Source organism: Ornithodoros turicata, chromosome 3 (genome assembly GCF_037126465.1).
Source record: "Ornithodoros turicata isolate Travis chromosome 3, ASM3712646v1, whole genome shotgun sequence".
Lineage (NCBI taxonomy): Eukaryota > Metazoa > Arthropoda > Arachnida > Ixodida > Argasidae > Ornithodoros > Ornithodoros turicata.
The window spans coordinates 33,173,637-33,198,417 of record NC_088203.1 but is presented as its reverse complement, the minus strand read 5'-3'; the positions used below and the strand labels follow the sequence as shown (position 1 = coordinate 33,198,417).

Here is a 24,781-nt window from a genome sequence, read left to right as displayed (position 1 = left end):
GGAGTTACGGTGACACAGCTTGGTCTGGTTGTAGACTCGGATGACCCATGGCTTGCATGCTCACCAGATGGGATCTTCAGGTAGGCTTTTACAGAGTTGATTTTGATCTCTTGTATCGACCCTTTGAACTTGGTTTGCAGGGATGACAGTGGTGAAGTTTGCCTCTTGGAAATAAAATGTCCCTATTCGAAGAGGAAGGGCAGTGTCCTTGACGACCCACAGCTCATATATCTTCAGGGGAAGCCGGACTACCGTTTAAGGGAATCGCACCAGTATTTAACCCAGGTTCAAGTCTCCCTGTATGTTCTCGGTCTCAAAAAGTGCATTTTTTTTTGTCAACTCTGAGACAGACTACCTAATCCTGGATGTCCGTCGCAACGACGAGTTTCTGGAATGCTGCATTCCACACTTGAGAAAATTTTATTTTTCATATTTCTTGCCCACATTAGTGGATAACTGTAAGCAGTAGTCATGGCTTGTACTGCCATTCACTAATGAGCTGAGGATGTCTTCTGAGGAAAATTAAAAATCTTGTTCCTAGAGTTGTCTCGCTGTCACTTGTGTGTACTGTAGCTGTAGTACAAGGCACAGTATACAATATGCTGGAGAACAGTTTCTTTAATAATTCTTGAACTACAGTGTCTTACATTTGGGCTAGTCTTGTTCATGGGCTTGTTGCAAAACATCTACGCTACTGGCACAGAAGCCTGGACCATTGGTGAACCCACAGCTTCACTACTCTTTTGAAATATGCCAGGTCTCAAGTTTGTTAAGACATATATGATGTGCATTATTTTGTCCATGTATTCTGTGAGGTCATGTGGTATCCTCCTGTTTAAAATGTTGAAGACCCGTAGCCTTTGGATTACCCTCTCAACGTGTATGCGTACAGCCGCTGTCGTGTAGGTTGCATCAACCTCAGCCTCGGTAAACTGAGGTTTGGTTGCAAATGGAGGCATTACTAGGGTAGCTTTTTGTTGCCCGACACCTGTCCGGATTCCAGGAAAGCCTTTATCAGCGAGTACAAGGTCCCCTGGCTCTAGCCGCGGCAAAAGCCCTGACTCTACAGTTACACTTGGGTCACTGGCTCTTCCACCAAAGCCTGGTGAAAGAAATGTCACTAGTCCATTTGGTGCTATTCCAATGAGATACTTAATAGCATATGTGCCCTTGTAGTGAGAGTACCACATGTTCTGTGCTCTGACCCCGTCTGGCATTTCTGCTTTCAACTCTGTGCAATCAATAATCAGTCGACAGTCCGGGTATAGATGACGAAAGCTTGGTGGCATAGTTGCTTTGATTGCAGCTCTGCTGGGCCAGAAAAGCCATGACTTTGTAGTGGCACAGAGGTGAAAAAGGACAGCCTTGAAAGCCTTAGCAGCAGTTGTTCGATGGACACCAAATAGAGCGCCCAGACATGAGAAGGGCAAGCCATGCTTCAGCTTCATCAGGAAAAGGAGGAGCTTGTCGTTAATGTGCAGCTCTTGGGCATGGCGACCTTTCTCTGGGAGGAGGCTTTGCAGAAGGGAGAGGACCTGCAGGCAAATAATGTAAATTATGTACTTGTAAGTGTATAATTTAATTGCGGCATACCATCCTCATACTAGTTTACTGCTTTTCTTGCCTCCACAAATCGTTGACTTACCACTAATGTCACTCCAGTTAAATCCAACAGCCGCTGCTCATTATCCACAATGCTTTTATAGCCACCGAAGTAAGTTTCCTTGTAGGCTGGACCAGCACTCCGTGTCTCGTGCACTGCCTTTGGGCATAAGGTGCCACAGTCAACTGTTGGAATGCTGCTGACTTGAACTCCCATGTCATCACCGTTGCGAGTGCAGTAGAAAGTTAAGAGCCTCGAGCTTTCGATTGACTCATCCGTCATTGTAAAGGTCTATGGATGTGACACACTAATAAGCATTCCTGTGAAATGTTAGGAATCACCATTCACAATACTAATCATACCTCCTTTGTTGGTGGTTCGTCTTCATGCATGCCACATCCTGCATAATCTTCCACTACTGCGAGATCTTCAGTGTCAGAAGCGATGGGCTCACAGTTGTCATTGTCGTCAGGTCCCGGTGCAGCAGATAGAACGTTACAGGCAACCCAGTCTCTGCGCCGTTTTGACCTGCATCAGGTGAGGGGGATATGTTGAATACCATAAAACATTCCCACTTTACCTGTACGGCTACGACGACATTCTAAAACACCAAGTAAGGCTGGCTGTTGTAATGTCGTTGCATTACTCAGTTGTTACAGATAATATGCCCAGTAAATATTAACTTTTCCGGTGGACCTCACATGTGCACACGCGTACATACTAGAATTTAACACACGCTATTCCACAGGCAATTTAAGCCTGCAGGCAAGTCGCGTAAATAGTGGTTTTGACACGCCATGTTTCTGAACCGCAGCCTGCTAATATTGATCAAGATTGCCACAAAAGCGACCAAGAAAACTCTCCAACAGAGAGTAGGGCTTTTTACCTTGTGGAACTTTCGCGATAAAGATTGTTTCCGAGCTTCTGATTTCGCGTAGATCTGTGCGTTGATATCTGCGCTCCTTATCTGTGTCCCTTACCTGTTTTCTTGACGGTTTCCCTTCTAGAGAGAGCTGTGGGCGGGGTTTGTTGGTTTAAAAGGAGCACTCGGTTGCCGAGCGGGTTTGAGATTGTTCCGTTCAAGGCTGGGGCTGCCTTTTGGTGTTCAACGGGCGGTTGGGTGCGGATACCTGGCTTCCGTTGAAAGGTATGAGAATAAACTGAGTCTGGCCGACTTGGTCTGTGCGGTGCATTTGGTACTCCGGTAGCGAGCGGGCGGTGCGGCCCTGGGAGTGGAAATTGCCGGCCCTGGGCGGGCCGTGAGGCGATTCCCACAATTGGCGCCCAACGTGGGGCCCGTAGCCACCAACCTCGCTGGAGTATGCACCAGCATGAGCCATGTCGGTTTGAGGCAAGACAGTTTTATAGTGCCACTATCCCACCCTCACGTCTAGGCCGAGCAGAAGGCGTTTTGTAATGGCCGTTTTTACCGCCCTATCCCGCCGTCACGCATGACTGGCTTGCTTTTTAGGTTGCCTAAACTGCCGCAACCACGTTTGCTCCTAGGTCTCCGTCTCAGCACAGCAGGCTGCGTAGGATTACCTAGGGAGACTGCAGACCGACTCACGTCGTCTTTGTCTGGGAACCCGTTCCGGGACTCCCATTTATATAGTCCGGATCCTAGTGGTCTTTGACCGTACAGGTCAGTCCCGTTTCCGCCGGATCAGGCGTAAGAGCTGCATGACGCATGTTCGACCGGGAGAAGCCTAAATAGTTATTTGTCGAGTGTCCTTTCCGACACTCTAAACGCCTCAGCCCCGTCGGTTACTAGCAGTAACCCAGAACGTTTCAAAACATGCTTAATCAGCTGTTTTCGGAGCAGGCGACTTTTTCGCACACTTCGTTTTATCTGACCTGAGTTTTCTGTAAATGTAACGCCACCGTCCAAATTATCGGCAGAGTGCCTCTGCCCCGGTTGGTGTTCAGGAGACTTGCATTCTCGGCTTATCGCTTACAATCATTCATCGCGCCAGATCGCCTTCCGGCCGGTCTCGGTGCTGTTGCGTGCTACATTTTTCCCGTACCTTACGCACCGTACTCTGCAAGTGACGCACGTAAGTTATTACAGCGGCCACTATTCCATAGTGCTCACGCGTGTAACAGTAAAGCCACAGTCGCTAGTTCCTAGTGCACTCGAACCGGCTTGCCTATGTACCCCTGTCGTATGCTTCCCGTTTCCACGGCTGCTTATGACGATTGCTGGAGGGCTGGACAGACCCTCCCGGCCAGAAGATATATACCTTCTGACTACTATCTGGCTTTTGTTTCTTTTTAGAAATGTCCCGTTCAGGTCTTTCCAGGCCTCAAGGGCGTCGTGCAAGCGGCCGTCCCGAGTCCTCTCTTCGACCCAGCACCTCCCGACCAACAGATGTCTTTCGACAGCGGGCATATTGTCGCTCTATCGCGACTTGGACGGTCGTGCATCTTGGCCAGCCACTTTCTTGGGCATCACGTTCTAGGTGGACCTCTCAACCCAGACCTCTCCGTGGCGCACAACCATCTTCGGTACCGGCACCGTTCCGCGGTGTAACTTTAGAAGACCGACACCCCTCGGATCCTCTGCAGCCGTACACGGAGGAAGAGCGTCAAGCCCTCTGCCCACGATGTAGTGTCCCCATGATTCATCGTAGTGCTCACCTGCGAGGCCCTCTGCACCGGGCCAGAGTGGAGGTAGCGCGGACGGCGAGGGTAACAGAGTCCGATCTGGCAGCAGCTCTTCTAGTCATTCAGCGCCAACGGCCGGGGCTCCTTCGTGGTGGGGAATCACGATCTTTGCCGCCCGCATCGTCTCGCGACGACTTCTTCCGAAGAGCGGAGTCTCCTCACGCACCGCCGTCAACATCGCAGGACAGCCTCATCGACCTCAATGACGACGAAATGCTTTAAGTTTGTGAATCTACAAGCCTAGGACGGCCACCCGAACTGTGTCCCGAGCGTTTAGTTTTGTGCCCGACGTTTTGGGCGTTTCTTTCTCTCGCCTTGCAGACATGTAACGCTACGGTTTTTGTGCCCTTTTTTTTGTGAGGGGGGAAGATGTGGAACTTTCGCGATAAAGATTGTTTCCGAGCTTCTGATTTCGCGTAGATCTGTGCGTTGATATCTGCGCTCCTTATCTGTGTCCCTTACCTGTTTTCTTGACGGTTTCCCTTCTAGAGAGAGCTGTGGGCGGGGTTTGTTGGTTTAAAAGGAGCACTCGGTTTCCGAGCGGGTTTGAGATTGTTCCGTTCAAGGCTGGGGCTGCCTTTTGGTGTTCACCGGGCGGTTGGGTGCGGATACCTGGCTTCCGTTGAAAGGTATGAGAATAAACTGAGTCTGGCCGACTTGGTCTGTGCGGTGCATTTGGTACTCCGGTAGCGAGCGGGTGGTGCGGCCCTGGGAGTGGAAATTGCCGGCCCTGGGCGAGCCGTGAGGCGATTCCCACCACCTTTCGTAGCGATCAGTGGTACGTATCGGTCGCTTCCTGTACGCTTCGGGGAAGATTGGCGGGTTGTAGGCAGGGTGTGTAGCATTGTCGGACTTTGCATTGCCAACGAAGTGCTTGCTGCATATTCGAGAGTGCTTGGTAGGCACCCACGGCTTGCCGGATGCACTATAAAGTAGACAGGTTAAAAATAGACATATTTCGTGCGAAAATAAACTGTTACTTACGTCAGCCGGCGAACAAGTTGCACCCATATGGCGCGTCGCTCCTTTTCGTAACTTTTCCAGGGAAAACTGTAAAATTTCACACCTGGAGAGTTCGCATAAGTCGCGTTGCATCCAACTATGCAGCAATTATTGTGGCTGGACATCCGAACAGCGGTGTAACGACCGAAACACGTCGAAACTGCTGCCAAACGTGCTGTGATCCAGTCGGCTCTCCCGACGCCACTTTCAGAGGCTCCGCAGTGCGGCGCTACATTCGCGGCAAACTGTACTGCCTCGCTCCCTTAAACGAGGCTTCCAAAACTTATTTCACGGGGTATCCCTCATTTCTTGGGCGGGAAAAAGGGTCACCACGCCCCTGCCACCCAACACGACTGGCTACTTAACATAAAAAACGATAATGTATTGTTTCACTTTCCAAAAGACAAAGTCTGGAGACAATTCCCAGAATTTGGGAGCCAAAAGATCCTGGACGAAAAACATGTGGCATCGGGTTACCGTAAACGGTGCGACCGACCCAAAAATGCCATGCCTGGCCTCGCCGCAGGGGGTCGAGAACAACCCGGAGTACACACCCATAGTTGCGTCGAAGTGTCCGGTTTCTTTACTCGGACTGTCCCTCCAACGCGTCTTACAAAACATCTGGAGGTAGTAAATTCTGGAATCCCCGAGCTGTCATGACCAGCCGAACAAGTGCCCGTTCTAACTCTTGTCTAAATTAACTCGCAAAAACGGAGAACCGAAACATGTTTAAACGCAAACTCGCACGACAACTGATTGCCCTGTGACACACTCAAACGCTTTGCTGCGGCTAAGTGTATCGTGGCCATACTGAGCCTGAAGTCTTCTGTGAATTTCAGATGACTTTACGCCTTCATTCACGAGAAACTTCATGACAATTCGCTGTTCGATGTGCGCGCTCACCTCGTTGTGGGCCATCTTGCCCAGCACATGTCTTCTGTTTTGCACAAACTTTAGACCACCACGTGGTGAACGCGGAGGCCTGTCGCGTGTGAAAATGACGAAAACGAAGTTGCGCGAGTCATTTGTACACTCAGGAGACAGAAAGTCCCGGTTTGACCACTGATCTCGATTGTAAAAGGCTGGATCGCGGATAGGGAGCGCGAGCGTGAAGAAACCGGCCGCCATCTTCCTGTACCCACAACAGTCGCCGCAGCGATCATGGCAACTTCTTGTAATTACGGTCGTACCAACCGTACTGGCAAGGATACAGGGCCTAAATTTATACAGGTGAGTCATTCTTTATCAAGGAATAAATAGGCGTCCATTCTGTATATTTAGTTGACAATTATGAAGTGTTTTTTTGCCCAAAACGAGCACTGGATGCAGGTTGTTTGATCGCTCTTCCGAGGTTCAATCGAACACACTTGCATTTTACCCGGCGGCAAATACATGTTGAGTGCATAATATGCTTGAGAGAACGTGTTACACTACACTGGTAGTGTTGTCATCAATATATGTGCGAACTCTGGAGCGCTTTTCTGCATGCATTGCTAGCATGGCACACGGTGCTCTCTACGGAAGCAAGTGCACATTCATTTCTTTGAATTACCTTCGCGCACACGTTCGGTATTACGTCGTAATGAGACCAAGATTGTCACCCTTTTTCATGTATTGGTATTGTTTTGTGCCTTGGTTTGATTTGTGACAAAGAATCCTACGTAACGGTGGTGTGGCGCGACTTGAATACCGCCTTTGTGTTTGAACTATGTCGTCAGCTTGTTGCGATAATAATAATTTGTAGCGTGTCGTGCTATTTGTAGCAGTTTTTAAGGCAAAAGTGGTCTCTCAAAACAGATTTCCTCATAGGGCAATCCAGAGGATCGTCTATGAAGTGTGATGCGACTGAGTGTACAGGTAAGTATTATGTTTCTATCCACGGGTTTCTTTACAGGAAGGAACCACTTCAGTGTACGCACTGTGGTTAGTCTCTCTCAATTTTGCACATTTTCTTACATGTTCATGTCAGAAACACACCTTATACACCTTAGGCTCCTTCACTCAGCAATATAATAATTATATTCCTGTTTAGAAGAGTTACCCATATTCTTTTTAGAATAGTTTTTAACCTTTTCAATTTTTAGAAGATACAGGGATTGTAAACCCTGTTTTAAACTGATGCTTTAACATTTGTCCAATGCATTTGTTAAACAACATATTATTAAACAACATAAACCAACACATTTTAACAAGCTGCATCCAAACCAATATTCTGATGTATTATGACCTTTGTTGTCGATGCACCATAAAAATTGGAATAACCATAATCAATACAGGTTACTTCACAGCTGCCTCGACATACTCAAGAAATGGGTGCAGAACCTGCATAGTGCCCACAAACTTTGATTACCACAGCACCTGCAGAAAGTAAAAGCATATGTGTCACATGGGATTTTCAAATGTATTCACGGTATATAATACCTTGTATTAACTGTTGTAGATCTAAGCCGCCTCTACAGTACACTCTGAGAAATTAAAACTTGTCAGGGAACTGTGATAATTGTTTCAGTTAATAGGCATGCACATATATGCTATAAGAAGAAAAATATTTCTTGAGAATGCACTTCTCTGGCTACTGGTGTTGTTTACATCTACTGTTGATCACATTCATTTATCACATATTATATTCTTATATATTATTATTCCTATATATATTATTATATTATCACATATTTGATCACATTAAATTTAAAATTCAGCATATATGACAAAATATCAGAAGGGAAGTTGCTATTCATTGCTCATTCCAACCTAAAATTGAGTGCTACAAATTTAGAGAGTGTACCTGTCCATTGTCATTCCTAAAATATATATTGTCGTTGTAGCAAGGTCACAAAACAATAAATGTAGTCTTTTGCGACCTCCCTTCACGTTCATTGTATCCTGAAACGCATAAGTGCAAGAAATAAATGTTGAACTTGAATAAACTTGAACTTTTATATTCTCTTTACTCATCATCAGTGATCTTCTTTACAAAAGCATATCGTGTTAGACTTTTTTTTGTTTACGTTTCACAGACTGGGTACACGAGGGCCAAAATGACAAAATCACAACTGTTTCAAGCTCCAAATCGTCCTGTTGCAATTTTCAGACCACTGCAAGAGGGCCCTTGCACATCAAAATCTAAGATGGGAGTCACAGTTGATGCAAAGTGGTTCCTATGAGAGACTTCGATGCTTGACAAAATTGTGCAAACTGCGGAAGGTGCCATAGAAGATCTTCAGAAAGTGTGTCTGGTCTCACAACGGTGCTACGACACTCCCTTTTAGATGACGATGGATGATTGGAGTTTCAGATGTGCAGCTGCATTTTTTTGGAACGTGCTCCACATATGAAGCATGACAAAGTCAGCACTGGATAGCAGGCCCCCGTCCCTAAGCAGATTTGCTCACGCTGCAGTTGTATTCAGCAAAAGCCTGTGAGTACTCGAGAAGGACATTCAGTTTGGCACAACCGCGCCTGCAAATAATCAGAACAAATGAAGGAAGAAACAAACAAACATAGAAGGGCTGTGCTTGAAAAGAGATAAGTCCTGTGTCTCAAGGAAGTGTTACCACTTTCTAAGTAACTTAATTGAATAAGCTTACATCACTACCTGATTAACTGTCCTAACGAGCGTGATCTAATTGCGTGAAGTAATTATTTCGGCTGCCTCAGTATGTCCATATTTGCGAGGCAAAGCACCGCTGTCGTTCACTAAAAGACTCTTTCTGCGGCGATGCTTGATATAAATCATACCAAACCCATACACGGCTAAAACAACGTCTGTGATTCTACAGAACGATCTCTTTCTGCCATGCGAGTATATATCTTTTCTCGGACCGTTCTTCATGGAACAATTTTTATCCAGAACGCAGCACGGGATATTACATACATGGTCGTTGTTAACCTCACATAGTTTCTTATTGAAATATTGGCTGGGAAACGTGCTGTAATACAATCCCCAGCGCTCCACTGCAGTGACTGTCTAGTTTCGGAATGCAAAACATAACGTAATTAAGAATCGAACGGCAGGACACCTGTGAAACACTGTTAGGATATATCAGTATACTGGCACCTTACAAAATTGTGTGATGACAAACAACGATCAACGCCTGCAGCGCAATAAATACTCACAATCTCCGTTGCCTCCCATTGTTTTCTATGGGCACACACTGCGCTTTAGGGCCTCCCAACATGGCGGCCCGAAAGCACGCCTCTCCCCCACGAGCCCCTCTCCCATGCGCGATCCAGCCTTTATACATAGAGATCAGTGGGTTTGACTTGAACACCTCTCGTATATATATATATATATATATATATATATATATATATATATATATACATAGCTGAAATGAAAATTGAAACACAGACTACGAAGGTACGGGAAGTAAGAAAAAAGGGGATAATTTATTTACATTTAAGATACTTGGAATGCTAAAAGGGTTGTCGACGTTTCGACAGTGGCACTGTCTTCGTCAGGACTAAAGATGCGTAGCTGATTACACATTTCTTAAATAGGTTTGTTACATAACGTCATAATCGGTACGGGCACGCCACAGGCGTTTGTCAGCGAGTCAGATTCGGGAATATTCCAATATATACCAAGTATATATATACCAAGTATACCAAGTATATATATATATGTCTGTAACTCAAACATCGCCATGCCAGTACTGGACAGCTGTTTCGGCCTTCTTGGACCTCATCAGCAGTACGCAGGCAGGCAACGTTTGAGTGGATGGCGTCAGAAGGTCACGTAACACGTGATTCCTCCCGTCAGGGTGAGATAACTCACTCACTCATCTGACTCATACTGACTGACTGACTGACTCATAACTCACTCAGATATCTCACCCTGACGGGAGGAATCACGTGTTACGTGACCTTCTGACGCCATCCACTCAAACGTTGCCTGCCTGCGTACTGCTGATGAGGTCCAAGAAGGCCGAAACAGCTGTCCAGTACTGGCATGGCGATGTTTGAGTTACAGACATATGCTATACGTGCGGCCAAAGAGCTCCGGCTATTTTTTTTCCTATTATATATATATATACTGGAAGAAAGGGGTTCGGGCGACCGCGAAATTAAATAGGTACTAACAAAATATGAGGCAGACAACGAAGATGTAGGAAGTAGAAAAAGGGGGGAGTTATTTATTTACTAGTGGAAAGTTAAGGGGGAAGTCAACGTTGCGGCGGAAGCTCCGCCTTCGTCAGGACTGAAGAATGACAAATGACACTTGGAGTTTTATACAGTGCTACAATGACGTCACAATCGGGGGGTCCCGCCACCTGGCGGCCTTCAGCAGGTCAAGTACAAGGAAGTGGTTGAGTCATGTCCGGTGAAGAGGTCATAGTCCGGGAGGTGGGATGGAATCCAAGGGCTGTGGACTGTTGTTCTGCAAAGAAAAGGGGAACAAGCAGCAGTACACTATCTAAGCAGATAAGTTTCTTATTGTTGACAGTACACCGGGGTCCTCGTTTATGATAGATTGGAATTTGTAGATAAGGTAAGATTCGCGCTGTTCTCGGCACCGGTCGGAACTGAAGTTTGTTTGAAGAAGGAAAATTGAAACATCGTTAATTGAATGCCCTGGCTGGCTAAGATGGCGTGAAACTGGAAGATTCGGTTTTTTCGTCACGTCCGATCGGTGATTGTTAAATCTGATTCTGAATGCGTTTTTTGTCTGGCCCACGTACTGTGCTTGGCATGCGTTACATTGAATGAGATAGATAACGTTGGACGAATTACAGTCTAGGTTTGCTCTAATTGTCACTCTAAAGTGAGAACTAGTACTTCCGGCTATGGTGGTGTTTTGCATTGATTTGCATATTTGACATCTGCGGCCTTCACATGGGTGACAACCCATTGGTGAATCATTTGGTTCGTTGATTTTAGAATGAACTAAGCTATCTAGCAGATTGCGTGCGCGCCTGTAGGTGACACGAGGTGCCTGCGGAAAAATTTCCTTTGTGCGCTCGGATTGCTGAAGTATGCTATAGTGTCGATTCAGTATACCCTTAATGTTTGGGAAATATCCAAAACATTAAGGGTATACTGAATCGACACTATAGCATACTTCAGCAATCCGAGCGCACAAAGGAAATTTTTCCGCAGGCACCTCGTGTCACCTACAGGCGCGCACGCAATCTGCTAGATAGCTTAGTTCATTCTAAAATCAACGAACCAAATGATTCACCAATGGGTTGTCACCCATGTGAAGGCCGCAGATGTCAAATATGCAAATCAATGCAAAACACCACCATAGCCGAAAGTACTAGTTCTCACTTTAGAGTGACAATTAGAGCAAACCTAGACTGTAATTCGTCCAACGTTATCTATCTCATTCAATGTAACGCATGCCAAGCACAGTACGTGGGCCAGACAAAAAACGCATTCAGAATCAGATTTAACAATCACCGATCGGACGTGACGAAAAAACAGAATCTTCCAGTTTCACGCCATTTTAGCCAGCCAGGGCATTCAATTAACGATGTTTCAATTTTCCTTCTTCAAACAAACTTCAGTTCCGACCGGTGCCGAGAACAGCGCGAATCTTACCTTATCTACAAATTCCAATCTATCATAAACGAGGACCCCGGTGTACTGTCAACAATAAGAAACTTATCTGCTTAGATAGTGTACTGCTGCTTGTTCCCCTTTTCTTTGCAGAACAACAGTCCACAGCCCTTGGATTCCATCCCACCTCCCGGACTATGACCTCTTCACCGGACATGACTCAACCACTTCCTTGTACTTGACCTGCTGACGGCCGCCAGGTGGCGGGACCCCCCGATTGTGACGTCATTGTAGCACTGTATAAAACTCCAAGTGTCATTTGTCATTCTCCAGTCCTGACGAAGGCGGAGCTTCCGCCGCAACGTTGACTTCCCCATTAACTTTCCACTAGTAAATAAATAACTCCCCCTTTTTCTACTTCCTACATCTTCGTTGTCTGCCTCATATTTTGTTAGTACCTATATATATATATATATATATAGACTACAAGTAATGAAGAGACTTGGGAGGCCGTATAAGGGTTAAAAACACTTGCTACTTTTATTACATTAATAATTAAGGGGGCGCTAGGAATAGATTTACAGTTAGGGGTCGACGTTTCGGCAGTCAGCGCTGCCTTCAACAGAACTAAACTTGGAAATAGGTGACAAGGGCTTATATACAAGGGAAAGGGGGAAAATGAGAGGGGAACAGTGCACGTGGAGCGGAGTTGGTGATGTTGCAGGAGCGTTGTTGCTAATGGTCCATTGAGCACTTGCAGGAGCGTTGGCTGTCTTCCAGGAGAGTTCTCCTTGGTCGTCTGATAAACCTGAAAAGATAAGAGAGATACGGCAGAAAGAACGAAAGAGGGTCGGGGTATAGTGACTGTAGGTCGGGGGACTTGGTCTAGGAGCTAAGGCTGCGAACTGTAGACAATACGCCGGGGTCTTCGTTTATCGTGGACTGGAATTTGTGGATTAGGAATGATTCACGCTGTTGCCTGCTACGGTCTGAGGGGAAACCAGATTGTAAGATGTACACGTGGATGTCCACTCATTCAAGGACATCCACGTGTACATCTTACAATCTGGTTTCCCCTCAGACCGTAGCAGGCAACAGCGTGAATCATTCCTAATCCACAAATTCCAGTCCACGATAAACGAAGACCCCGGCGTATTGTCTACAGTTCGCAGCCTTAGCTCCTAGACCAAGTCCCCCGACCTACAGTCACTATACCCCGACCCTCTTTCGTTCTTTCTGCCGTATCTCTCTTATCTTTTCAGGTTTATCAGACGACCAAGGAGAACTCTCCTGGAAGACAGCCAACGCTCCTGCAAGTGCTCAATGGACCATTAGCAACAACGCTCCTGCAACATCACCAACTCCGCTCCACGTGCACTGTTCCCCTCTCATTTTCCCCCTTTCCCTTGTATATAAGCCCTTGTCACCTATTTCCAAGTTTAGTTCTGTTGAAGGCAGCGCTGACTGCCGAAACGTCGACCCCTAACTGTAAATCTATTCCTAGCGCCCCCTTAATTATTAATGTAATAAAAGTAGCAAGTGTTTTTAACCCTTATACGGCCTCCCAAGTCTCTTCATTACTTGTAGTCTATTTGTTTTCGCGTCCATCTGTACTCAGTTATACATTCATATATATATATATATATATATACGGGGTGTTTCATTTAACATAAAAAAATAACGGCTCACTGCATCACAACGAAACCAACTGCACAGTATTACTAGTAGCCTAAAGTGTTTCAGAGTATTTTTGTACCGCAATTAATTAATTAATTAGTGGAAATTAATTTTATAACTTTCTAGTTACGAAGATTATAACGAAGATGTCGGCTGTGAAGTTGTAGGCGCTGCCATGAGAAAACGAATCCAGTGGGTTGCAACACTCTAGCTCTAACGACTCGTTTTTTTCCCGGGTCTGCAGAAATGTGCCCGAACTTCCGGAACTGGGGAAGGAGCATCTTTCCGTCGCGTCAAAAGAGCGCTCCATCGCAGAGCCCTCTCATGTCCACTTGACGAACAAGGAGATATGCGATCCATTCCACCTACACTCTTATCTATCACCCTTGCATGGTGCCGTATCTGCTAGACTATCAGTAGGCACGCAGACCATGACAACGCGACGCTTTGTCATTTTATTGTTTGTTTGATTTCCTCCTCTTTTTTCATTCTTTCGCTGTGAAGTAACTCAAAGTATCCCAGGCAGCACAACGTACTGAAAGTCGAGTGCAATAGGGGTGGACGGGTAGGTGGTAGGCCTTGAACACACTCGTGAAACTAAAGAACATCGATAAGACACATACCGTCCACCCCAATCGCACTCGACTTTCAGTACATTGTGCTGCTTGGGATGCCACAGGGAAGGTTATCTTTCCACGGAAGCACCTTGAACCTGTAGCATGTGTTTACAAAAAGAAAAAAAAAGCAAGCAAACCAGAAAATACAAAGAAGAGCTGTTGCGGGTGGCATTTCTTCAGCCGCTCTTTTAACGTTTACGCATTTACTCATTTACAGCCACTCCCTGTAAAATGGTATGTGGCACAAGCAATGCTTTATTCCAGCGAAGAGCCAGCGGGTATGATGCTTCCCCTAAGTTCTGCACAGGGAAAACAGAAAAGAGCAAGATAAAAGTAATAGACGAACGTGAGTCTGCATTTCGCACATGTATTCCAACATAACAGAAACAATATTATGGACATTCAGAGCAGGTGCTCGAAGAGGTCACCGTGCGTCATCACACAAAATCGGCATCTCCTGATTGTGTTCTTGGTCGCCCTCCGCAACATGTCCTCGGGGATTTCACGGCAAACTTGAGTGATCTTCGCCTTGAGGGCATCAGGTGTTGTCGTGTCCTCGACGTACACGCGGTCCTTCATATATCCCCATAAGAAATCCAGAGGCGTAAGGTCCGGGGACCTGGCAGGCCATGGCACTGGTCCGAACCTTCCCACCCACTGGTTAGGAAATGCGAGGTCGAGATAGGCGCGAGCTGTGATAGGGCTGGAGCTGTGTGCGGGAGCGCCATCGCGCTGAAACCACAACTGGCCATATCGCGCGAGTGGGAGGTTGGCGTAGAACTCTTCCACGGGCCCTGAAGAACCTCGTTTAGGTATCTGTCCGCGCTCAGTATCCCATCAAGGAAGACGGGTCCAATAATCCTTAATTAACTTTCAATAATCAACCTTTTTAATTATAAAAGCTACGAAGTTGTCCCAATGAGAACATCTGTTCCTTTCGGTCACCTGATATCGTAGCCGTTTTCAGAACAAAAATCCGTTCGCGAGATCGTCCGCAAAAAAATCGTGAAGGAACACCGTTTTTTTCTTTATTTTGTTCATTGCGCATCTTCGGAGACGCGTATTTCCTTCATCCCCAATGTGAGAGGGTGAAGGAGCACAGTGAAGGAGGTGTTCAAGGAGCACAGTGCCGCCTCATGCGTCGAAGAAAACAAAAACAAATGTATCGGGTGACTCTATCGGAGGTGACTGTCGCGCTTTCCACGACACTGCAAGCAGTGAAATCGATCAGTTGAATTGTGCCCAGTGCTGTGTGAATTATTTCACACCATGGGTTCTATGGCGAGCTGCTACTGTTGGGCCCTGCCACGCCTCCCAACATTTCTTGCCCGGTCTTCGATTGAGTAGGGTTGCCATCTTTCGTACTGAAAAATACCGGCTGAGGGAGAGCTGTAATAGAGGAAAAGGAGGAAATGTTTGCCGGAAAGCGAAAGCGGGTGAGGGATGGAGAGCACAGAGAGAAAGAGAGAGAAAGAACGAGCCTACTCGCTCAAGATAAGACCAGGAAACATAGGCGGAGAGTTTTCAATCTGCCGGAGGGAGCCGAGGCACAACGCCCCCCCCCCCCCCCCCCCCTCCTCCCTTTCATGCACAGAGGTCGGGCACTCTGTTGTGAATTCCGTGTTGCGGCGTTGTGAGGCAAATTTTTACAGGATTGTCATGTTCACTCGCATGAAACACGCGATTCTTAGGATATCCCTCGAAACTTTCATCTCGAGTGTCAGCTGGGTAGACTTCCCGGAGGGGGGGCTCAGGCCTCCAAGCTCCACCACAGTCGGCGCCTATGCCAGGAAACATACGTTCCTGTGTGTGGCGTTCATTGTTCATTGACGTTAGAAATTGCTCTAAACAGGCACGCCACACTGGATCGTACTGAAGCAACTGGATTGACTGTCACTTCCTTTAAAAAACACATCAACGCAGACAAGCCCTTCTTTGCAGGTGAATATCTCATAAAGGTTGCATACAACCTAAGTTCTAAGTGGCTCGACACAACCACCAACAGCTTTGCACAACCACTGATCTTGTCACCTCCGAACACAAGACTTAATGAATAACAATAATGATAATAATAATAATGAACTAAGAAGACCACTGGTGACGGTGGAGTTGGGTCTGTGCTCCAGATTTATTCAAGCTGTAGTGGAATGTTGAAGGGAAAACCCTGCAAAAGCCTCTATGAAAGATCTTGAGCCACAAACACTGGCAGAAGGCTGCTGGCATCACCTTCCTACTGGCAACCAGCCGTGCTGGCATAATACCGGCCCGCTGGCAACCCTAATTGTGAGGGACCGTATCAAATTCTCGTGCCTCGAAGGCTGAGAGCTCGGTGCAGAGTGTTTTTATAATAGTGAGGAGGTAGTCTACAATATTTTCACGTGGCTCAATATATAGTTTTGATTGCTCATTTTAGCTATAGCTGAATCTTTGGGTGAATGATGCAACGAAAGGAAATGTAGTGACAGCAACACCCAAAGAGACTAACAGGGATGAGCCTAGTTTTCCTTGCGTACTGAAAAGTCACGAAAGGTTAGAAAAGTGCACCGGATTAGTCTGTATGCAATCTTGGTAGAATGTTGCACTTTTCTTGCTTGTTTTCTCTTACCTGCAAAATTGTAAATATTTTTGTTTGAGCAGTCTTGTGTTGCCTGCAGCATTCAGTCAGTGCTCAGGCTTATGTACCATGGAGTTGTAAATCCTACTTCATAGGAAAGTAAATTTTCCACCTCTAGGGGCCCATATACACATTGATAGCACACATCTATTTCTAAAATACTTTATTTCTGTATAAATTTCCCATTTAGCCAAAACCTTGTATATTGCATTGCATACGGAACACACATTTGTCATACCCCACTTCATATATATATATATATATAAAAAGAAAAAAATTGTAACGGCTTTTGGCATCAGCACAGATTGAAAACAGTGTATTTGCTACTACATGTGAAGTGTATGTGAGAATACACAGGTGTAGTTGCAGTTTTACAACAAAGGAAACAAAACATTCCTAAAGTCATGCAATTACCTAGTAGGTTTTAGTAACATGATATTACACATACTCAGAGAGCTGCCTAGCTGACGAAAAGTTGATAAAAATTCAAGAAATTAGTAATCGTAATCGTAATACAATCTTACTCTGTTCACAATGACGTTTTCCAAATCCTTCGATGAAGTCATTGCAGTAGGCCTGAACAGTGTGCCGCAAGTCTCAAACGTACCAATAAAAATTGTAAATCACTTAATATACACATATATTCTATACAGGTATATATAAAAATGCTAAAATATGAATCAAATGGAATGCATATTTGTGAGTTCATGGGCACGGGATGTAAAAAAAAAACGGTTACAACCTACTGGGGTTCTACGACTGCAGAATACCTTCAGCCCCGAGATTTAGTTTCACACCAACGTGGCATGTGATACATTCACAATGGGTATGTCTCAAACAGGAGAAGTAATGCGCTCATCACGGTTCATTGTTTCAACCTTCTTCAGCAATGCTTAAACGTGACTTCCTGATACCCATTTCATGCCCATCCAGAGGGACATTGATTGATTTGATGTTTTCTGGCGCAACAACAGCAAAGGTCTCCAGAGGGACAGGGATAAGCCTCGGTGCAATAAGTTCATGGGGGAACAGTATTTTGTTATGCCTACTAATTTGTAGCTAAACCAAAGTTTCTACAAGACAAAGTGTTGGTTCAGTGCTGCTACCTCATACCAATATAATACTTATGACCAAGGAAAATGTCTACTTGCGTACTAGTAGCGTACATTGTGCGCTGTTGGCTGTACTTACAGGTCCTTCGCATATGACAAGTCAAGAAACCTAAGGTAAGTCATCATATTGAAGCCTACAAACTGAAGACTGCCGTATTGATGCCCTTCTGTCTGTACTTTCATTGCTACTATTCCTTTTTGTTCCTCCGGGAATTGTGACGCAGTGTGAGATTCTCAGTCTGGTTGCGCAAAATAAAATCTGCAACAGGTTAAAAATTAACAAAAACAATACTAACAATCACAGGGGCTGCCATGAGTCTTTCATGCACCTCTCACATTGCACGGCATTGCCTGGTTAAACTATAAAACAAGTGAGCAGCTGCGATGATATTTCCGACGGTAAGGATCTCAGAGTTTAGACTTGATCAGGGGCTCGAGGAACTTGTGGTACGATTCATGCACCTGGAAGAGACAAAAAGGCAGTGCCTTAAAACCCCAAGGAATGCACATCAGATAAGAACATCTTTTAAGACATTGTGCAGATTTTGAGACCTTGTCTACTGCTTAAACCCTGCACATAAACCAACAAAGACAAGAGAGAAACTGAGGTAGAGCCCTGGACCAGTAATCCAGAAGATGTGGGTTCGATCCCTACAGCTGGCTAACCTTTTCAGTGACTTTCATATTTCATCGTTAACAAAGACAGTTGCACCAGGGCTTTAGAGCTCTGCTGGACAAGGTGGTGTTGCTCATCCGAAGGTACAGGGTGTCACTTTTGCGTTCATGAAATCAGCCTTTCCACAAAATTCTGATTATATATGTTATCCTTCAGATGTCATTGGGCTCCAGTCTCAAACATGTCGCAGTGTTTCGGTGACACGCTTATTTTCACTGCTTTTGGAATAGTTGAAGACAGTTAACTGTTTTATAAAATATGTTTACTTGAGTAAGAAGTGTAATCAAATACAAAATTTAATCAAGGCCCATTTGATGAAATGGAAAAAGGAAGCAGAGTGAACAAGGAACACAAATAGGCCCCTTGTGTTTTTGAGTTTTCAGTCAAAATTTGTGTGTGTGCTTGCGTGTGTGTGTGTGTGTGTGTGTGGGGGGGGGGGGGGTGTGTTGAATATGCAGTACTTAGTGTTCTCCAGTGCCCATACTGGTGGCTGATTTTCCACTTGACACGTTAGTTTTCGGGGTTTTACATTAAGTGACAATGCAAACTAGGGTAATAGCAGGTTTCTTTTTTTACAAAGTTTCACACTGAAATGTGAGGCCCTAACCATGTATAATAAAGATGGCTGAAGTCAAGGAGACACGTACACTGCCCTGCGTTGTTACACCACCTGAATCAGGCAGAGGAACCTAACTTGCCAGGCTTCAGCAGAACTGAACTGGGCTTTCTAAACCCTTTTCTGGCTGTTGTGCTTTTTTGCATAAATTGTTGTTTTACGATCCACTAAAAAAAATCTAAACCAGGTTTCAGAAAGGCACTGATAACATTGTAGTATGTTTGTGTTCTTACACATCATTGAGTAATACAGTCCAACCTCGATATAACGAAATTCACGGGGACCGCAATTTCTTTCGTTGTATCAAATTCAAGGTCATGAATCACGACCTTCGCGAGGGTGCGCGCTATGCATAAGCGTAGATAACTCCTGCTACGATGCCGAAAAGCTTTTCATGAAAAATGACAACAACTACAAATACAGCATCAAAGGGAAACTACAACATTTTACTCTTGCGTGAAATAGACGGCTATTCGCGTCCGCGCCGTGCTTAGGAGATGCGGTGTCACACATTGTTTGTATGCCGCCAAAGCCTCCGAGCTCTCTCTATATCTTGTTGCGAACCCGCAAACCTTCCAAGTACGCCTATGGTAGTGAGTCTTCCGTAAGGCTCTCTGTTACTAAGACATGTCCGTCCTCGTCAAGAAAATCACCTAGGCTGATTTCCCACACACGCGTGATGGCGCCTGGTGTCTTGCACTCTTTGCTGTTACTTTCGTCCTGTACTTGGCTCCAACGGGACAGTTCAAAACCAGCACGAAAAGGAGAAACCTCAGAGGGAAAATCCCGAACCTTCCAATGACTGGCTTCCTTTTGTAGGCACCAGATTCCTCCCGACCCTAATCGCGCATGCCACCCTTCGCTGTGGGAACAGGACGCTGCTCGCGCCCTTTGTTTTCGTGGCGCTGCAGTCAGCTTTGGGGTCATATACCTTATCTCGTTCTTTCGCTGTATCGAGGATCCGGCTAAAAACTATTTCGTTGTAGCGGGGGTTAAAATACATTGATCTCTATGGCCCTCTGCCTGAGAATCCAAATTATTTTGCTCTATCGCGAATTTCGTTGTGTCGTGTTTCATTGTAACAAGGTTTTACTGTACATCTCTGCACTGTCTAGGACTATTTGGTGTGGTTCTGAACACCTAACCTTGCAGGAAGCAGCTGAAGAGACGTACCTGCGTTTTATTCAAAGGTGCCTTGAGGGCACTTTCAAACATGCGCTCGTACACTCGTCCGTCGTAGGAGCCCAGGGCACTGCTGAGGACCATATCGTGGAGGTCAAAGGCATCAACCAGCGGGACTGCATCAGGACGGATGCTCTTCAGCAGGTCTGTGATCAGATCCGAAATTTCTACCAAGTTCTGTTCCTTCAGGCCAACCTGTGATATGGACATGTACACCATGCACAACAATGTTATTAGTTCTATTTATAGTAGCAGCCTCAAGTTTGCGACATTTGCGACAGCATTTTTTTTTTTCTATGTGGGTTCACAATGCTAATAATGCAAAAGATACGGGTTCCTGGTGCATCCTATGGGACGCACGAGGCTTAGATACCAATTATAATTTCACCTCCGCTAAAGCCAACAGAAATCAGGCAACCCGTCATAATGTTTAGTTGTACGCATAAATAGAAAGCATAACAATATGTACATCAAGTACGTACAATTCACTTCAAAAAGAAAAGTATTCGCTTGTTGCAGCAATACCAGTGCTTACTATAGTAAAAAACAAAACAAGAACAGTCTTTCAACAGTCAGAGGGCTGTGGACTTGTAAATGTAAATTGTAGTAAAAGTCTGGACTGCTCGATGATTTGGACTGATTTTGTGACATTCTTCATTTCCGAAAAATCGGTCGGCGACTGCATAGGACAAGGGGATGTTTGACGAGCCACCAGCAAAAAGGAGAAGAGTCATATGGAAGTACTTTGACTACTACAGAACCATCGGAACGTGTAATACGTGTGGCGCAACACTACGCACGCCAAAGGGTCCTGGTCTCTTTCACCATTTGAAGCGGCATAAATCGGCTTTCAACGTTTATAAGAAGTAAAAGGACGAGCGCAAAGACACAAACCAGCGAAAGGCAACGGACACGATGCAGCCCAAAGATTGACTGCCCGTGTGAAGGACAGGGCCGGTACTAGGGGTGTGCGGGGCCTGAGGCAAAGGCATATTGCGGGGCCTGTTTCACAGCAGCAGCAATGAAAAGATAAGAAATGATAAGATTTTTGCAGTAGGAGATTTTATCAGTACGGGAAATAGCAGCAGGAGAGAAGGGTGCGAAATCCTCGGTATAGCTTGCAGGGTTGGCAGATTTTTCTTAAAAGTGGGACTTTTTCTCATCACAATGGCTGAATGGCACATAACACATTCTTCTCTCATTTCTGTTTTAGTCGAAGATCGCATGTGCCATTAAGTGCATACTTGATAGTTAAAAAAAAGTAGTCCCTGGTTGAGGGCTTCGTGCGCGGGGCCTAAGGCCTTACTCCCCCCCATTGCCGGCCCTGGTGAAGGAACGAGGCACTGGACGCTAAGGTTGCGTGAATGGTTGCAATTGACTTGCAGCCATTCAGTGTTGTGGAAGATCGTGGATCCCCTGATCTAATGGCTGAAGCTGTCCCAGGATACGCACTGCCATCAAGAGGAACCCTTTCCCAGGTTGCGATACCAAGGCTTCACAGCGATGTGACAACTTGTAGTGCTCGTAATGCGTTCCTATCTAAGTCTACAAGCACAGTTCTGCTACATATATGTGACTGTGTATCTCCAATACATATTATTGAAGTCCCTAATGTATCATTACTCTACAGCTCCCAATAAACATATTCGCAGCTTCTGCAACTGTATTTAGTAATAGAGGGAAATATCTGTACCAGTATACTTTGTAAGCTGGTGTTGTTTCGAAACTAGAGGATACACATTTCTGCAGAATGCATCGCATCTTCAGTCTCCCACAGCTAACATAATTCATCTCGGCAAAATAATGCACTGTCATAGCCTGAGTAGAGGAGCCTACTTTTTACATTTTTGTTTATATTCTGGCAGAAAAGGCCACGGATGAGCAGTAGCTGTTTGCTGCTGAACATACTGTGAGAAAAATTAGCTATTCGAAATATTCAAACTGCCATCAACAACTATTCGATTCGATTCGCAACTGCAAAAAAACATATTCGAAATGTATTCGCAGTGTGTCTGAAATATTCGTATTCAATTTGAATTGAAAATTCTGCTATTCACCCAGGTCTAGTAAATTTTATTCCAGGAACCACTTCAGGAACCTACAGCTCAATATCAAAATTGCGAATATGTAGGAAAAACAATATTTGAAGGTTAAAGGAACTGTAAAGTGAATGACAAACCTGTAGAAACTGTATGCTTTTCTGAAAGCTTGTAACTTGGACGTTTCAGATAGTTAGAGCATGAAGTTTTTGGAAAATATTTTTGTTCTAAATCCAGGGAGTAAAAATCGGATAAATAAACAAGCTCTAAATTCATGCGAATTCAGGTGAAAAAACTTCCAGTAGGCTAAATTCAGAGAGAAATCAGGCTCTATTACTCAAATTAACTGTACTGGTTTGGCGCAAACAGTGCTATAACTGCATTTGCTGCCAAACAAGTTAGTATGAATTCCTACAGACATCTCAGTGAGGGCAATTTGCAGGGCAAGAATTGGGGGACTTTCATGTGCAAGAATCAGGTTTCACCCTAAAGAGGCAGCTCTGAACTCGGGGTGCAAATTCGGGGAAGAATCGGGTTAAAGCCTAAAACTTCAGGCTCTAGTAATAGTTCAGCGGTATATTAAGAATTTCTTCACCAATCGAATTTCAATGATTGCGCTGCAAAGCAAAGCATGCAGACTCCAGTAGCGTGCTGATCCTGAGGCAATTCGCGCTCCATCTATTGAGAACGCAAGCAATTAGACGATCCACCAGGCAAGATCATGCTTTTCTCGTGGGAGCGTACACATTTCACTGTTGAAGGTGCATGGTTTGTGTATCCCGAAACACAAGAACGCAAACTGCAGTGATACAGCGAGCAGACGACACAGAGATACGGAGACAGAGAAAGCCCAACAGATGGTGCAGATCACCCAGATATTTCTCCGCAGGCACGGAGTGCACACATTTCAACCTCTAACAGATTAAACCGAACTTCTCAGGAGTCCTTCAAATAAAGTGTAATGGTAATTAGTAAGCTATCTCAAATGTGTTACGTTCTATTTCAATATCACGTAATGTCTGTCCGCCAATGCAAGGCTGACTCCAACGTCGTCCTTTGCGAACGTTGAGTGTCGCAGGCTTTCAGTTTCTAAAACTGTTCAAAATTTATTAACGCAAAAAGCATCAAGAACTGAGAGGTGATGACTTGTGTGTGTGATCATACAGCCAAGTTATACATTGTGGTTATATTTCACTTTACAGTTCCTCAAACTGAAGAGGGGGCTGAGTTTCGAAAGTAGATCTCACACGCCCTCACAAAAAAAGAACAACTCCATCCTCCACTGAACCACTAACACCCTCTGTACAGAACTCTAATAGCCAAACGTGTTTGACCGTAATCACCATGCTCCAAGTCTACTCTCTACTTGAAGAATCATGCTGTCCACAATTGAAACAGCAGATGTGCATGGGATGAAGAAGTAAGAACTAGGATATCCAAATGTTTTGGATAAGAGATATTCCTAAAGGATAATCCTGTAGGTGTGAAAAGCTTGACAGAGATCACAAACAGGAAAGTGTGTTGGAAGCAGCTTTAAATGAATACTACAATACCCTCAACCGTAAAAAATGATACATACCAGCATAAACAATCCAGGCTGTTCATAGATGCCATGCAACAAGAAGAGATGGCACAGCTTGAAGAGCACAGAACGGAGTTGTGGTGATGCATCACTCTTCTCAGCCCAAGTCAGGTAGCTCTGGGCCAGGTAGTATTGTATCGTTGCCTACAGTGAAAATTGTCAATTAGTTCCTATGAATGTCCAACTAAGGCCTCCAAGCCCGTAAACAGGTCTGTCTGTCCTTGATACAGTAGAACCTCCTTAATTCGAAGTCGTCTGGCCGGAAAAAAAAAAATCCAATTAAGCGAACCTGAGCACATGGTGAAATATTTATTTGCCGAAGAACTCCCTTATCTTCGTCCGTCGTTTTCCGAAATTGACATCGCACCTCACCGTTCGTTCAAGATGGGCTACGAAGTCCACCATGTGGCTGCACACAAAGTTAGCTTATACAAAGTTGCGTACAACATTCAGATCATGCAACATTCTGATCCTGAACTTGCACCCAGTTGGTGCATTAAGAACTTCCAAAAACGAGTGTGCGCAGGCAGGCTCATCACAGCCGGCATAGTCACTGTTCAATTGCCTGAGCCATGTTCAGTAGGATGTCCCCTGTGAGAGTTGCGGCACAGGTCTGTTCTCTGTCTTCTATCCTGGCATACTCTTCGAAAGATGTGAAGCCCCCTTCGACGTCCCTTGCATCACCAGAAGGAACTTACAGCACGTTCTCACGGAGGCGATGATCGCCACTTTTTCTTTCGACGTCAGTGTCTTGTATCCCACCATGTCCTCCGCGGGCTGTCACCACAACTGGATCCCAACGAAAGCCCGAAACGAAAGCAAGCCGAAACGCGGTCCTCATAATGCGAAATGGCGACGCTGGGTCACGACGCTGGGTCAGGAAGCGCAAGGACGTG

General features: G+C 45.3%; 2 protein-coding genes across 2 annotated transcripts in view; both read right to left on the bottom strand.

Annotated features, from left to right (window-relative positions):
* Positions 1-686: 686 nt before the first annotated feature.
* On the bottom strand, positions 687-2,943 carry LOC135389276 (uncharacterized). Its single transcript, XM_064619339.1, has 4 exons — positions 2,879-2,943; positions 1,966-2,131; positions 1,646-1,894; positions 687-1,535 (listed from the first exon to the last, which is right to left on the bottom strand). The coding sequence occupies exons 1-4, from the start codon at positions 2,941-2,943 to the stop codon at positions 687-689; spliced, it is 1,329 nt and encodes a 442-aa protein (XP_064475409.1).
* Positions 2,944-16,826: 13,883 nt separating this feature from the next.
* Positions 16,827-24,781, bottom strand: part of LOC135388395 (peroxisomal acyl-coenzyme A oxidase 1-like) — a 32,216-nt gene continuing 24,261 nt past the window's right edge. Inside the window, exons 12-14 of the mRNA XM_064617955.1 lie at positions 23,883-24,029; positions 20,256-20,459; positions 16,827-18,252 (exon numbers count right to left, since the gene is read on the bottom strand). Coding sequence (XP_064474025.1) covers positions 18,199-18,252; positions 20,256-20,459; positions 23,883-24,029 — 405 coding nt within the window. The 3' untranslated portion in view covers positions 16,827-18,198. The remainder of the gene's footprint in view (positions 18,253-20,255; positions 20,460-23,882; positions 24,030-24,781) is intronic.